This window comes from Oncorhynchus mykiss, chromosome 1 (assembly GCF_057628025.1).
Source record: "Oncorhynchus mykiss isolate SJ-2025 chromosome 1, ASM5762802v1, whole genome shotgun sequence".
Lineage (NCBI taxonomy): Eukaryota > Metazoa > Chordata > Actinopteri > Salmoniformes > Salmonidae > Oncorhynchus > Oncorhynchus mykiss.
The window spans coordinates 84,974,335-84,988,856 of NC_143022.1; the positions used below are offsets into that span (position 1 = coordinate 84,974,335).

At 44.1% G+C, this 14,522-nt stretch overlaps 1 protein-coding gene and 1 long non-coding RNA gene across 2 annotated transcripts; one reads left to right on the forward strand and one right to left on the reverse strand.

Moving 5' to 3' along the window:
- The first annotated feature begins 3,527 nt into the window (after positions 1-3,527).
- On the forward strand, positions 3,528-5,703 carry LOC110530482 (DNA damage-inducible transcript 4 protein). The gene is made up of 2 exons (XM_021613590.3): positions 3,528-4,167; positions 4,455-5,703. The coding sequence occupies exons 1-2, from the start codon at positions 3,990-3,992 to the stop codon at positions 4,967-4,969; spliced, it is 693 nt and encodes a 230-aa protein (XP_021469265.2). The 5' UTR covers positions 3,528-3,989; the 3' UTR covers positions 4,970-5,703.
- Positions 5,704-5,768: 65 nt separating this feature from the next.
- On the reverse strand, positions 5,769-13,486 carry LOC149985667 (uncharacterized). The gene is made up of 2 exons (XR_016497541.1): positions 13,323-13,486; positions 5,769-7,620 (listed from the first exon to the last, which is right to left on the reverse strand). It is a non-coding gene; the product is annotated as an uncharacterized LOC149985667 (long non-coding RNA).
- Positions 13,487-14,522: the final 1,036 nt, after the last annotated feature.

Consider the following 14,522-nt stretch of genomic DNA (forward strand, 5'->3'; position numbering starts at 1 on the left):
TGACCAGAGAGGTCCAGGACCTGGGGAACAGTTTGCAGTTCTCCCAGGGTCAGCTCAATGAGTTGAAACAGGAGAATGATGTAAGGGCCGACGCTGGACAGGAGAAGCAGGTACAGGGAGTCAGACATTTATTCGGGAACAGACATAGAACAAGACAGGAACAGCGTCAGCACACGGGTAACACGGACATATGACAAACAATACAGCAGCGGGAAACAGAGCTGGGGCACTGACAAATATAGGAGAGGTAATAAACAGATGATTGAGTGAGTCCAGATGAGTCCAATATGGCTGAAGCACGTGACGAGGGAAGGCAGGTGTGTGTAAATGATGGCAGGAGTGCGTAATACAGGGCAGCCTGGTGCCCATGAGCACCAGGGAGGAAGAGCAGGAGCAGACGTGACAGAACGGCAAGATGACAGAAATCTGTAAGCCATTGACATCAGTTGTGTGTGTGAATCCATGACAGATAAATCAGACTCGAGGGACAATCAAGGCAGAACATGGTTGTGGACAGAATTGCAGAATCTCCATGAGAACTAGATGGAGTCTGAGGACAAAGTGAGGGAAATGATCTGAGAAATTGAAGATGGACCACAGGAAGACTGAGGTGGAGCTCACCCACAGGACTGGAAAACCCACCACCGGTCCAGGTGAGAGGCCCAGGCCGATATTCAAGATCCTGAGGTTCAAGGTAGCTGTTCTGTAAAGAGCCAAGAACCTGAAGAACGTACAGTACCAGTCAAAAGTTTAGACACACCTACTCATTCAAGGGTTTTTCTTTATTTTTTACTATTTTATACATTGTAGAATAACAGTGAAGACATCAGAACGATTAAATAACACATATGGAATTATGTAGTAACGAAAATATTTTATATTTGAGATTCTTCAAAGTAGCCACCCTTTGCCTTGATGACAAATTTACACACTCTTGTTATTCTCTCTACCAGCTTCATGAAGTAGTCACCTGGAATGCATTTCAATTAACAGGTGTGCTTTGTTAAAAGTTAATTTGTGGAATTTCTTTCCTTCTTAATGCGTTTGAGCCAATCAGTTTGTAACGTGGACGCTGGGAGTCGGGAAGCAAGTGCAGGTGGTGAGTTTAATAAATGGAACAATACAAGATACATGAGTAGTGTACAGACAAGAAACATATAGTCAATACTGCTTGGGAATGGAACTCGGGGAGTGACAACTATAGGGAAGGTAATCAGTGAAGTGAGTCCAGATGTGCCTATTGATGAAGTGCAGGTGCACGTAATGATGAATGCCAGGACCGGTGGTTAGTAAACCGACGTCAAACGCAGGAGAGGAGGAGCGGGAGTATACATGACTGTACCCCCCCCCCCTTGACGCATGGCTCCAGCTGCAGGACGACGCCGGCCAGAGGGGCGGCCCCGAGAATGAGGAATTACTTAAAAATCATACAATGTGATTTTCTGGATTTTTGTTTTAGATTCCGTCTCTCACAGTTGAAGTGTACCTATGATAAAAATTACAGACCTCTACATGCTTTGTAAGTAGGAAAACCTGCAAAATTGGCAGTGTGTCTACTTGTTCTCCCCACTGTATATAGAGCTCTTATTGCATGGAACTTCCTTCCATCTCATTTTGCTCAAATAAACAGCAAACCTGGTTCCACAAAACAGATAAAGCAACACCTTGCGGCACAACGCCTCTCCCCTATTTGACCTAGATAGTTTGTGTGTATGCATTGATATGTAGACTACGTGTGGCTTTATTATTTTTTAATTGATGTAGTTCTGTCCTTGAGCTGATCTTGTCCATTAACATTCTATATTATGTCATGTTTTGTGTGGACCCCAAGAAGAGTAGCTGCTGCTTTTGCAACAGCTAATGTCGATCCTAATTAAAATACCAAATGGAAATTAAATGAAATAAATTAACAGGAAATATATTCATATTTATAATTATTAATCAATTATTATTTCTAGATTGCAAAGATAAAAATGTATTTTTTTCTCTTCTCACTAAAGGCAAATGCTTGGAATTTTCCATTTTTCTTGCCAAAGCATGTCATCATATCCCTCCACTTTCACAAAATCTACTTGCCTGCTTACAATGTAACACTTCAACCACTGTGCAACCATTGTGCAAACGCATAGTCTAAAGTTTGCAGGGAGTTACGCACATTCTCATATCAAGTTCAGTTTTTATTAAGGCTGTCAGAGGTTAGTTAATTCCAGTCAACTTTTTGCAATTTTAATGCATTTTTAATCTTTATCGAGATTAATCGCATTGAAAGCTGAAAGCTTTCAAAATACACATAAAACATACATTTATAGGCCTACAGCTAAAAACATACATTTATAGGCCTACAGCTAAAAACAGCAATGTGATGTCAAAACAATAGAGGTTAAAGGAAGAGTGCTTCATCAATTTACCTGATTTTACTAACCATTACTTTGGACAAAATTAAGACATTAAAATTATTGTAATGCTTTTTATATATATATATAAAAAAATCTTAATTACAGCTCAATTTGAGCACATTCTGAATATGAGATTAATCATGATTAATCACAGCAAAGACTGTGATTAACTCGATAAAAGCAATTTTTGGAGAGTTAAAAAAACAAAACAAAAAATACTTTTGTGTGAAAACTGGTTTTGGGGTGTATTATGTATATGCTACGTTTATAAATGAGGCCCTGTAGATATGTCAAATTACTCAAGATGTGCCTAGGTAGCAAACATGCCCCAGATATCAGAAAGCAAAGCTTAAATTAAATGTCATGAAATAACTAGAAACATTCAGTGTTGGGATAGCTACTCTGAAAATATAGGTTATCAATTACTTCACACTGGATGATTAAACTACACTAAAGCTACCGTTAAGAAAAAATATAGTTTACTTAACTAAATTAACTTTGAAAAAGTAGTTCACTACATCCATTTTTTGTGAAACATGACATCATATTTAGGCTAAATCTGAAATGTCATAGACTACTAATTATAAGAACAAATCACTTTGGGGTTATATGTTAATACAATCTGTAATTTAGCTTATTAAACACAAAAATTATGTTCAAGTGAGAATCAGGCAGGTCGGATACCAAAAAAAGAAAGGAAATTAGGCTATTACCTACTTTACCCATATTTTATTTTAGCAAAATAAGTAGTGTGTAGTTCCAGTAGTTAGCTACACTGCTACATGTCAAAAAGTAATGAACTACTTTTTAAAATATCACCAAGCTACTGCAAAATGTAGTTAAATTACCAGTTGAACAACATGTAGTTCACTTCTCCCCAAAACTGGGAACGTTTACTGTTCAAGGGTCATGACATAGTATTGCAGTGCATGCACTGTCTCCAAATGTCATTTTCTCCCTTGAGAAATACCAAATTGTGTACATTTCAAGGGTTGGTGTGGGGATAGTCGATACTATCTTTGGGTACGTGGGTTACGTGGGTTTCGTGGCGTTTGACAGTAAAGTTGAGAGGGGTGGAGCTGAGAGGGGGTGGGGCACAGGGCTCGGGGCTTCGGGAGGTGGGGGGGCTTCATCAAGGACCCAAAATGTTACAGGGCAAGCTGGTTTCCAGTAGTTACCACAGCTACAAAGTAAATATTGGCTATATAGGAAAAATTAATGCAAAAAAAAATGTCTTCTTAATTTAAGGTTAGGTATACGGTTAGCGGCGTGGTTAATGTAAGGATTAGGTTTAAAATTCAGATTTAAAAAATAGGAATTGTAGAAATAGGCGGGCTTTATCATCTTGTAGCTGTGATAACTAGTGACGACCTTGGCACTCGCTAATACGTTAAGTTAGGACGTTGGGAACGTGCGAGATCATCTGATTGGTCGGTAGCCATATGTGGGAGGAGTGTTTATGCGGCTATTTATTTAGCTAGTTCCATTCTATAATTGTCTTTGGTGTAGTCCAGCTGGTCTGGTCGGTGGTGAAAGACATAGCACTCTTAGCACTTATTTTATTTATTATTTCATCGTCAATGGGTTTAAAAAATGTACTTTACCTTTTCTTATAACAACTCACTGGACGACAGGTTCCCTTCCTCCCCACAGGAAGACCTGGGTTCTCAACGGTTGTCCCGGGGGAATCTGGTGCAGAAACTAACCGTAATCAAAAGGATCAATCAACGGTTGGCAGACAAAGATCATCGAAGTTGGAATAGTGACACTGGTGAGTGTTTGTTTAGCACTGCAGCCTTTTGCCTGAGTGAAGAGTAGCCTACTGTCTTTGCTTTATTTAGGAGGATTGCTACATCGTTGCAAAATAATGTATCACACAAAAGGTATGCAGCAATATTATTCCAAAACAGATTTAAAAGTATAACACTTTTTTTCTTGGCATCAATAGTTGCTTATCCATAGGCTTCATATGAAAAAGTTCACCTCAAGAATGATTGTTACAGCACTATACAGTACAATGAATGAAAAGTAGCCCTATCGTTTTCTTTTCTGTTCCAGGATCAGTCACAGACATGTCCATGATATCAGAGTCTGACAGTGGTCTCTTCTACAGTCCACTGGAGGAGTCTCTCTGTGCCCACATTGTAAAGACCATTGTGGAGAGCCTCTCAGACGCTACGGACACTGTCCTGTGTTGCTCCAAACTGGTCCTACCAGATCCTCTCCTGCACAACATCAGTCGGGAGCTTCTCCATCTGGCTGCTAGTGAGCCTTGCGGCCTCAAGGGGGCGCTCATTGACCTGTGTGTGGAGCAGGGGGACCAACAAGGAGAACTGTGTAGTGTGGAGCAGATAGCCGTTGACCATAACCTGGTTCCAACCTTCCATCTCACCCTCGTGCTACGGCCAGAGGTGGGGGGGTTGTGGCCCAAGGTGCAGAGGCTCTTTGGGGGCCGGAAGGCTGTGTCCCCCCAGAGGCAAAGTGGGAGACACACACTCAGGCTCAGTACCGGGTTCAGGGCTATCAAAAGAAAGCTATATAGTTCAGGAGAACTGCTCGTTGAAGAGTGCTGACCTGGCAAGAGCTATGGATGTTTTGTAGTAGATATCAGACCTGAGTCTAATAATACATATCTGAAATACTTTGATACACTTAGTATGCTGCACTTTGTTTGGTTTGCTTGGTGCAATGGAACCAGTGTAATGGTCCCAAAAGTGCAAATCAAGCATGCTTCAATACTTTGACTATGGTCGGATGTATATAATATTGTCTGACTCTGGTCTGATGTATATATTGTCTATGACTCTGGACTGAAGACAACACTACATTGAGAGAAGCCTTGTATGGCTCTGTGTGATAGAAGTGATTTCCAATGTGGTCACCAATGTACCTAAAGAAAACTCACTCCACTTCTGAAGCTGTGTAGGTACCTTGAATAGTCAAATTCTGAAGATGCTTATAATTCCCATAGTCGGGAAAGAAAAGCTTGTGCAACAATGTTAACCATGTATTATTTTTTTGTATATGCTAAAATGTATTACATGTTTTCTAGGGAACACATCTTATGGCAGCTTTTCCACATCAATTGACATGTGGAGACAATTGAATGTAAGATATGGCCATAAAGACAATGAAAAACTTCTGTTGTTGAACCATGGATTTGATTAGACAGTATTTATTTGAACCATGGATTTGATTAGAAAGTATTTGATACTCATATTCACCTGAACTGCTTTTTGTACTTTCTTTCAAGAACTTGAAACTGAAAAACTAAAATACATTTTCAAATTAAAATATTCATGTGAAATATTTTGTTCATGGATCAAATATTTGTCTCTGTAATAAAATAAAACCACACTAGGTCATTCATTATATAGTGATTATAAAGAAACATTTGATATTTGTTTAATTTGAATAAATACAGATTCATTTGTGCAATAATTTGCAATCCACCAAGCTACAAGCAAATCCACAGGGTACATTCAATTGTATAATTACATTAGCTACATAATTCCATCTAGCCCATGTAATAAACATTTATGGTATATACAGGTACTAACTATAAAAGTAAAAAACTGGCTCAGATGTCTATCCTTAAAGTCCTTGAGTTGGTTCTTCTAAATATTTATCAAAGCATAATATGGGAAAGAGCAGTATCTCATTCAAAAATACATTTCAAGCCTTTAAAAAAAGAGAAACACTAGTGTTTTGTATTTAAACCAGCCATCACCTTGTCAGTTTGTTTCACAGTTCTACAGGAAGTTAAGTCTGTCCGCAGGAGTGTGCAGAGAGAGAGAGAGAGGGGGGTCCCCCCACAGCCCATATGTCTGCAAGGCATTTTCTCTCTCTAATTGCTGCTCAAATCTTACGCTCCAGTTTGTGTGTGTTGGCTTGAATAGAGCGTTCTCTATTGATTTCTTCACATTCGATTCAAGTAACAAATAATCCAAGGAGGAAAATAAGTATGGAGCAATCAAAACATCAAATGGATCTCCAACAACAGAACTTTTTCCATTGAGGTTCAGATCAGAGCAGATGGACAGCAGGTCATGCAAGCACACATCAAAAATGTTAATCATGGGCATCTATCAGGTACCTTTTTTTAATAACACATTGGTTAATAAAAAATATAGTAACAGTGCAATGGGAAACCCATCCACTGTCAATGATCTATCAGCAGGCAAGTAAGGGCATTTCACACATAGTTCTGAGCTATAGTATTATATTTACATTTGGTCCGGTTGGTTTCACATTGTCAAATGAACTAAATTGCCGAAAACAGAAAAAAACAAATGTATTGTCACAGATGCAGTAAAATGTGTTTTACAGAGTCAGCCATGGTAGTACGGCGCCCCTGGAGCCTTGCTCAAGGGCACAGACAGACTTCACCTTGTCAGCTTGGCTATTCTAACCAGCAACCTTTCGGTTACTGGCCCAACACTATCCACTAGGCTACCTGCCGCACCACATGTTCAAGCATTTTTTTTATTGGAGACAAATGCTCACGTTAAGTATATTAAGTTGAGAGCATGTGAACATCTGCGAGAGGATTTTGTGCATGCAGGAACAGTCATTTATTTTAGGTTAACAGGAAGGATAAACCAATAGCACGATATGTCTTGCTCATATCGATATCAAACCCAAATCAAACAATATTGAGGTCAAAACAGTATCAAGCGATACTGATATATTTTTCAAGTTTTATTAGTCATACAGGATACATGTGGTATACACCAGCCAATGAAATGCTTACTTGCATCTTCCTTCTGGACAATGCAACAACAATAAGACATAATAAAAGATAAGAATAGGAACATAAAGTAAATGGCTCAGTAGAATATAATAAACATTTTAGCATAAGAATAATACAGTAAGGTACAATTTATAGTCCAATATTTACATGTGTTTTGGGGAAGGGGGGGATTTGGGTTTAAAGTGTTTAAATTGTGTTTAAAGTGTTTAAATTGTGCAGTATTTAGCAATCATAATAAGAGTCTGGCAGCAGCAATTGTGATTTGTGTGTAGCATTAATTTATATGCGTGTATGTCTGTGGGAATTTTAGATATTGGTGCCCACCATTACAACGTACCCTTCTGTATGTCTGTGGGTTCTTATCCCTGTATCGTGATCTGAATCTCCGACAGTCGTAGGCGTTCCCATCTGCTGAGCCCTTTGGTACAAGTCAGTCTCCGAAATGATGAGCAAGGTACAGCAAGCCTTCCTCTGGAAGACAGAAACACACAAAAATGTATCCAATATATTGAAAAATATAATTATGCATTTTATCAAAAATCTTAAAACTTCAGAATTATTTCACTGCATTGGCCACCATTGTTCAAATCAAAATGTAATTTGTCACATTCACCGAATACAAAACAGGTGTAGTCTTACAGTGAAATGCTTACTTACAAGCCCTCAACCAACAATGCAGTTAAGAGAAAAATGTAGTAAAATAAACTGAAGTAAAAAAATGTTTAGCAAGAAATAAAACATAATAGCAAAATTGAACTTAAACAAACAAAAAATATAAACAAATAATTAAGGAGAAACAAAGTAACAGTAGTGAGGAAGAGACGGTGGCAGAAACATTATGTACAAAATAAGTTACAAATAACGAAAAAAAAACACAATAGCACAATTGGTTAGGTGTGTCATGTATTGTCATGTTGTGTCTTGTTCCTGTTCTTTCTCTTCACCCTGTCTCCCTCTGCTGGTCGTATTAGGTTACCTTTTCTTACCCTCCTTCCCCCAGCTGTTCCTTGTCTCCTCTAACTACCTCGTTCACCCCTTTTCCCACCTGTTCCCTTTTTCCCTCTGATTAGGTCTCTATATCTCTCTCTGTTCCTGCTTCTGTCTTTGTCGGATTCTCGTTTGTGTTACTCATGCCTGAACCAGACTATCGTCGTGTTTGCTGCAACCTTGTCCTGTCCTGTCGGAATCTGCCTGTTCAGCTAACCTTGTCCTGTCCTGTCGGAATCTGCCTGTCCATCTGAGCCTACGTGTGTTTCGTCATTAAAGAAACTCTGTTTTGTTAATTCGCTTTTGGGTCCTCATTCACGCACCGTAACAGAAGAATCCGACCAAGAATGGACCCAGCGACTTCGGATCCTCTCCACTCAGCCGTCGAGATCCAGGGAGCGATGCTAGGCAGACACGAGCAGGAATTGTCTGCTGCTCGACATGCCGTTGAGACCCTGGCCACCCAAGTCTCCAACCTCACAGAACAGGTTCACCATCTCCGCCTCGATCCACCGGCCACTTCCAGGGCTTTCGAATCTCCGGAGCCCAGAATCAATAACCCGCCGTGTTACTCTGGGGAGCCCACTGAATGCCGCTCGTTCCTCACCCAGTGTGATATTGTGTTTTCTCTCCAGCCCAACACTTACTCCAGGAGCACTGCTCGTGTCGCCTACGTCATATCTCTCCTTACTGGACGGGCTCGTGAGTGGGGCACGGCAATCTGGGAGGCAAGGGCTGAGTGTACTAACCAGTATCAGGACTTTAAGGAGGAGATGATACGGGTTTTTGATCGATCTGTTTTTGGGGAGGAGGCTTCCAGGGCCCTGTCTTCCCTATGTCAAGGTAATCGATCCATAACAGACTACTCTATTGAGTTTCGCACTCTTGCTGCCTCCAGTGGCTGGAACGAGCCGGCTTTGCTCGCTCGTTTTCTGGAGGGTCTCCGCGCAGAGGTAAAGGATGAGATTCTCTCCCGGGAGGTTCCTTCCAGCGTGGATTCCTTGATTGAACTCGCTATTCGCATTGAGCGACGGGTTGATCTTCGTCACCGAGCTCGTGGAAAGGAGCTCGCGTTCTCCGTTGCCCCCCTCTCCGCATCACTACCATCTTCCTCTGCCGGCTCGGGTGCTGAGCCTATGCAGCTGGGAGGTATCCGCATCTCGACTAAGGAGAGGGAACGGAGAATCACCAACCGCCTCTGTCTCTATTGCGGTTCTGCTGGTCATTTTGTCACTTCATGTCCAGTAAAAGCCAGAGCTCATCAGTAAGCGGAGGGCTACTGGTGAGCGCTACTACTCCTGTCTCTCCTTCAAGATCCTGCACTACCTTGTCGGTCCATCTACGCTGGACCGGTTCGTCAGCTTCCTGCAGTGCCTTAATAGACTCTGGGGCGGAGGGCTGTTTTATGGACGAGACCTGGGCTCGGGAACATGACATTCCTCTCAGACAGTTAAGGGAGTCCACGGCCTTGTTCGCCCTGGATGGTAGTCCTCTCCCCAGGATTCAGCGTGAGACGCTACCTTTAACCCTCACTGTTTCTGGTAATCATAGCGAAACCATTTCTTTTTTAATTTTTCGTTCACCTTTTACACCTGTTGTTTTGGGCCATCCCTGGCTAGTTTGTCATAATCCTTCCATTAATTGGTCTAGTAATTCTATCCTCTCCTGGAACGTCTCTTGTCATGTGAAATGTTTAATGTCTGCTATCCCTCCTGTTTCCTCTGTCTCTTCTTCACAGGAGGAGCCTGGTGATTTGACAGGGGTGCCGGAGGAATATCACGATCTGCGCACGGTGTTCAGTCGGTCCAGGGCCACCTCTCTTCCCCCACACCGGTCGTATGATTGTAGTATTGATCTCCTTCCGGGAACCACTCCCCCCCGGGGTAGACTATACTCTCTGTCGGCTCCCGAACGTAAGGCTCTCGAAGATTATTTGTCTGTAGCTCTTGCCGCCGGTACCATAGTCCCCTCCTCCTCTCCCGCCGGAGCGGGGTTTTTTTTTGTTAAGAAGAAGGACGGGTCCCTGCGCCCCTGCATAGATTATCGAGGGCTGAATGACATAACAGTGAAGAATCGTTATCCGCTTCCTCTTATGTCTTCAGCCTTCGAGATCCTGCAGGGAGCCAGGTTTTTCACTAAGTTGGACCTTCGTAACGCTTACCATCTCGTGCGCATCAGGGAGGGGGACGAGTGGAAGACGGCGTTTAACACTCCGTTAGGGCACTTTGAATACCGGGTTCTTCCTTTCGGTCTCGCTAACGCTCCAGCTGTCTTTCAGGCATTAGTCAATGATGTCCTGAGAGACATGCTGAACATCTTTGTTTTCGTTTACCTTGACGATATCCTGATTTTTTCACCGTCACTCCAGATTCATGTTCAGCACGTTCGACGTGTCCTCCAGCGCCTTTTAGAGAATTGTCTTTTTGTGAAGGCTGAGAAGTGCTCTTTTCATGCCTCTTCCGTCACATTTCTCGGTTCTGTTATTTCCGCTGAAGGCATTAAGATGGATCCCGCTAAGGTCCAAGCTGTCATTGATTGGCCCGTTCCTAAGTCACGCGTCGAGCTGCAGCGCTTTCTCGGCTTCGCGAACTTCTATCGTCGTTTCATCCGTAATTTCGGTCAGGTGGCAGCTCCTCTCACAGCCCTTACTTCTGTCAAGACGTGCTTTAAGTGGTCCGTTTCCGCCCAGGGAGCTTTTGATCTCCTCAAGAATCGTTTTACATCCGCACCTATCCTTGTTACACCTGACGTCACTAGACAGTTCGTTGTCGAGGTTGACGCGTCAGAGGTGGGCGTGGGAGCCATTCTTTCTCAGCGCTCCCTCTCTGACGACAAGGTCCACCCTTGCGCGTATTTTTCTCATCGCCTGTCGCCGTCGGAACGTAACTATGATGTGGGAAACCGCGAACTGCTCGCCATCCGCTTAGCCCTAGGCGAATGGCGACAGTGGTTGGAGGGGGCGACCGTTCCTTTTGTCGTTTGGACTGACCATAGGAACCTTGAGTACATCCGTTCTGCCAAACGACTTAATGCGCGTCAGGCGCGCTGGGCGCTGTTTTTCGCTCGTTTCGAGTTCGTGATTTCTTATCGTCCGGGCTCTAAGAACACCAAGCCTGATGCTTTATCTCGTCTCTTCAGTTCTTCAGTAGCCTCCACTGACCCCGAGGGGATTCTCCCTGAGGGGCGTGTTGTCGGGTTGACTGTCTGGGGAATTGAGAGGCAGGTAAAGCAAGCACTCACTCAAACTCCGTCGCCGCGCGCTTGTCCTAGGAACCTTCTTTTCGTTCCCGTTCCTACTCGTCTGGCCGTTCTTCAGTGGGCTCACTCTGCCAAGTTAGCCGGCCATCCTGGCGTTCGGGGTACGCTTGCTTCCATTCGCCAGCGTTTTTGGTGGCCCACCCGGGAGCATGACACGCGTCGCTTCGTGGCTGCTTGTTCGGTCTGCGCGCAGACTAAGTCCGGTAACTCCCCTCCTGCCGGCCGTCTCAGGCCGCTTCCCATTCCCTCTCGACCGTGGTCTCACATCGCCTTAGATTTTGTCACCGGACTGCCTTCGTCAGCGGGGAAGACGGTTATTCTTACGGTTGTCGACAGGTTCTCTAAGGCGGCTCATTTTATTCCCCTTGCTAAGCTTCCTTCTGCTAAAGAGACGGCACAAATCATCATCGAGAATGTTTTCAGAATTCATGGCCTTCCGTCAGACGTCGTTTCGGACAGAGGTCCGCAATTCACGTCTCAATTTTGGAGGGAGTTTTTCCGTTTGATTGGGGCTTCCGTCAGTCTCTCTTCCGGCTTTCACCCCCAGTCTAACGGTCAAGCAGAACGGGCCAATCAGACTATTGGTCGCATCTTACGCAGTCTTTCTTTTCGCAACCCTGCGTCTTGGTCAGAACAGCTCCCCTGGGCAGAATACGCCCACAACTCGCTTCCTTCGTCTGCGACCGGGCTATCTCCTTTTCAGAGTAGCCTCGGGTACCAGCCTCCGCTGTTCTCATCTCAGTTCGCCGAGTCCAGCGTCCCCTCCGCTCAGGCTTTTGTCCAACGTTGCGAGCGCACCTGGAAGAGGGTCAGGTCTGCACTTTGCCGTTATAGGGCGCAGACTGTGAGAGCTGCTAATAAGCGTAGAACTAAGAGTCCTAGATATTGTCGCGGTCAGAGAGTTTGGCTCTCCACTCAGAACCTTCCCCTTAAGACCGCTTCTCGCAAGTTGACCCCGCGGTTCATTGGTCCGTTCCGTATCTCTCGGATCATTAATCCTGTCGCAGTGCGACTTCTTCTTCCGCGATATCTTCGTCGCGTCCACCCGGTCTTCCATGTCTCCTGTGTCAAGCCCGTTCTTCGCGCCCCCGCTCGTCTTTCCCCCCCCCCCCATCCTTGTCGAGGGCGCACCCATCTACAGGGTCCGTAGGATTTTGGACATGCGTCCTCGGGCCGTGGTCATCAGTACCTAGTAGATTGGGAGGGGTACGGTCCTGAGGAGAGGAGTTGGGTTCCCTCTCGGGACGTGCTGGACCGTGCGCTGATCGATGATTTCCTCCATTGCCGCCAGGCTTCCTCCTCGAGTGCGCCAGGAGGCGCTCGGTGAGTGGGGGGGTACTGTCATGTATTGTCATGTTGTGTCTTGTTCCTGTTCTTTCTCTTCACCCTGTCTCCCTCTGCTGGTCGTATTAGGTTACCTTTTCTTACCCTCCTTCCCCCAGCTGTTCCTTGTCTCCTCTAACTACCTCGTTCACCCCTTTTCCCACCTGTTCCCTTTTTCCCTCTGATTAGGTCTCTATATCTCTCTCTGTTCCTGCTTCTGTCTTTGTCGGATTCTCGTTTGTGTTACTCATGCCTGAACCAGACTATCGTCGTGTTTGCTGCAACCTTGTCCTGTCCTGTCGGAATCTGCCTGTTCAGCTAACCTTGTCCTGTCCTGTCGGAATCTGCCTGTCCATCTGAGCCTACGTGTGTTTCGTCATTAAAGAAACTCTGTTTTGTTAATTCGCTTTTGGGTCCTCATTCACGCACCGTAACAAGGTGCCTGTAAAACGGAAGCCATCTCTTCCAGCGCCATCATAGAGTTGCAGGACTCATGCTGGAGAAGACAATATGAAAGGAAAATATCCAAGCCAGTACAGTAGGCATAGTGTGAAAAGGGTACAAACATTGCATGTGCGTTGCGTTAACGTTGGGCTGTGACTTACTCTGTTTCGTCTCCTTCCAGCAACTGTTCCTGAGGTTGGAGATGCGGTCTTCAGGTCTTTTCCAGAATATCGCTCGGTGAAGCTAGCTCCTACATAGTAAGGCACCTTCAGGGTCTGTGTCTGCCTCCGGTGTATGTGGCCCGTACCACTGCAACGCAGCACAGGAAGTGGCATTGTGACAAACGGGTGGTTCAACTTCCTGAGTGACATCAAGCTAAAGTATTACTCGTAATTCTGAGGGTTACGAGCACAATAAAAGCTAACCGTGTATAATTTCATGCTGTAATAACTGATACCATCAGACGTAATAAATAATGTGATAAAGTCATAACCAGAGATGCTATGTAGAGGTGGGTCAGCAATCTTCTTTTTTACACTGACCCAACTAAAGCCTTTCAGATTTCCTTGTGACAAAACCAACGTTTAATCTATTCTGAAGCTGTGACCCCAAGCTGTATAAAAGTGTGTATAACTATGTTATAAGTGAGTTGTAGAAGCATTAGTGTGTAAAGGAGGACAGTGAGACTGACAAGCGGGGGTTTAGGTCACCATCATCTGGCTGAGGGAGGAGACGAAGTAGTTAGGATGAGCATCAGCTGGACAAACAGGGAAAAGCCTCCCTATAGGGGGACAGAGATATACGGAGAAAGGCAGAAATAAGAGTCAACACTGCTCCAGCACGCCCCAGCTGAAATCCAAATGGACTCCTAGCCCCTACTCCTCCTTTTAGGCACTTATGCAAATCAGAAAGGAATGACAGAACCTCAACCTGCCTGAAAGAGGGTAAGATGGAACAATAACATTTGCTTTCAGAAATACATTGTCTCTAGGGGTAAGGGGTTGATTTTAGTATTCAGCACATACTGTACATTACAGAATAAAGTTCTGCCTATTAGCATGGTCCACATTCTGATTCACAGAGCATAGCAACCTAAATGATGCCTTGAAGTAACTCCGGAAATAAGTAATACATTGATCAACTACCTACAGATTTGCCAGATTTCACTAAATTTCCTCTGTCTCCTCAGTGATCTACGCTGAACAAAGTGCTCTATGAGTTTTCTGAGAACCTCTGGTCTACAAGTCAGATCTACACAAAGTCTCTAGGGTTAAACGTTAAGGATCCATTTGGAATTTAGCACACACGTCACAGAAAAGGCTAGATAACTAACCACTGTCTTAGTTTGACTATTGTCATGG

What these genes read in the sequence shown, in the direction of transcription:
- LOC110530482 (XM_021613590.3), top strand. Translation starts at nt 3,990, where the DNA reads ATGTACTTTACCTTTTCTTATAACAACTCACTGGACGACAGGTTCCCT. An exon ending in AAGTTGGAATAGTGACACTG is followed by an intron (nt 4,168 to 4,454) that starts GTGAGTGTTTGT and finishes TTTCTGTTCCAG; the next exon opens with GATCAGTCACAGACATGTCC.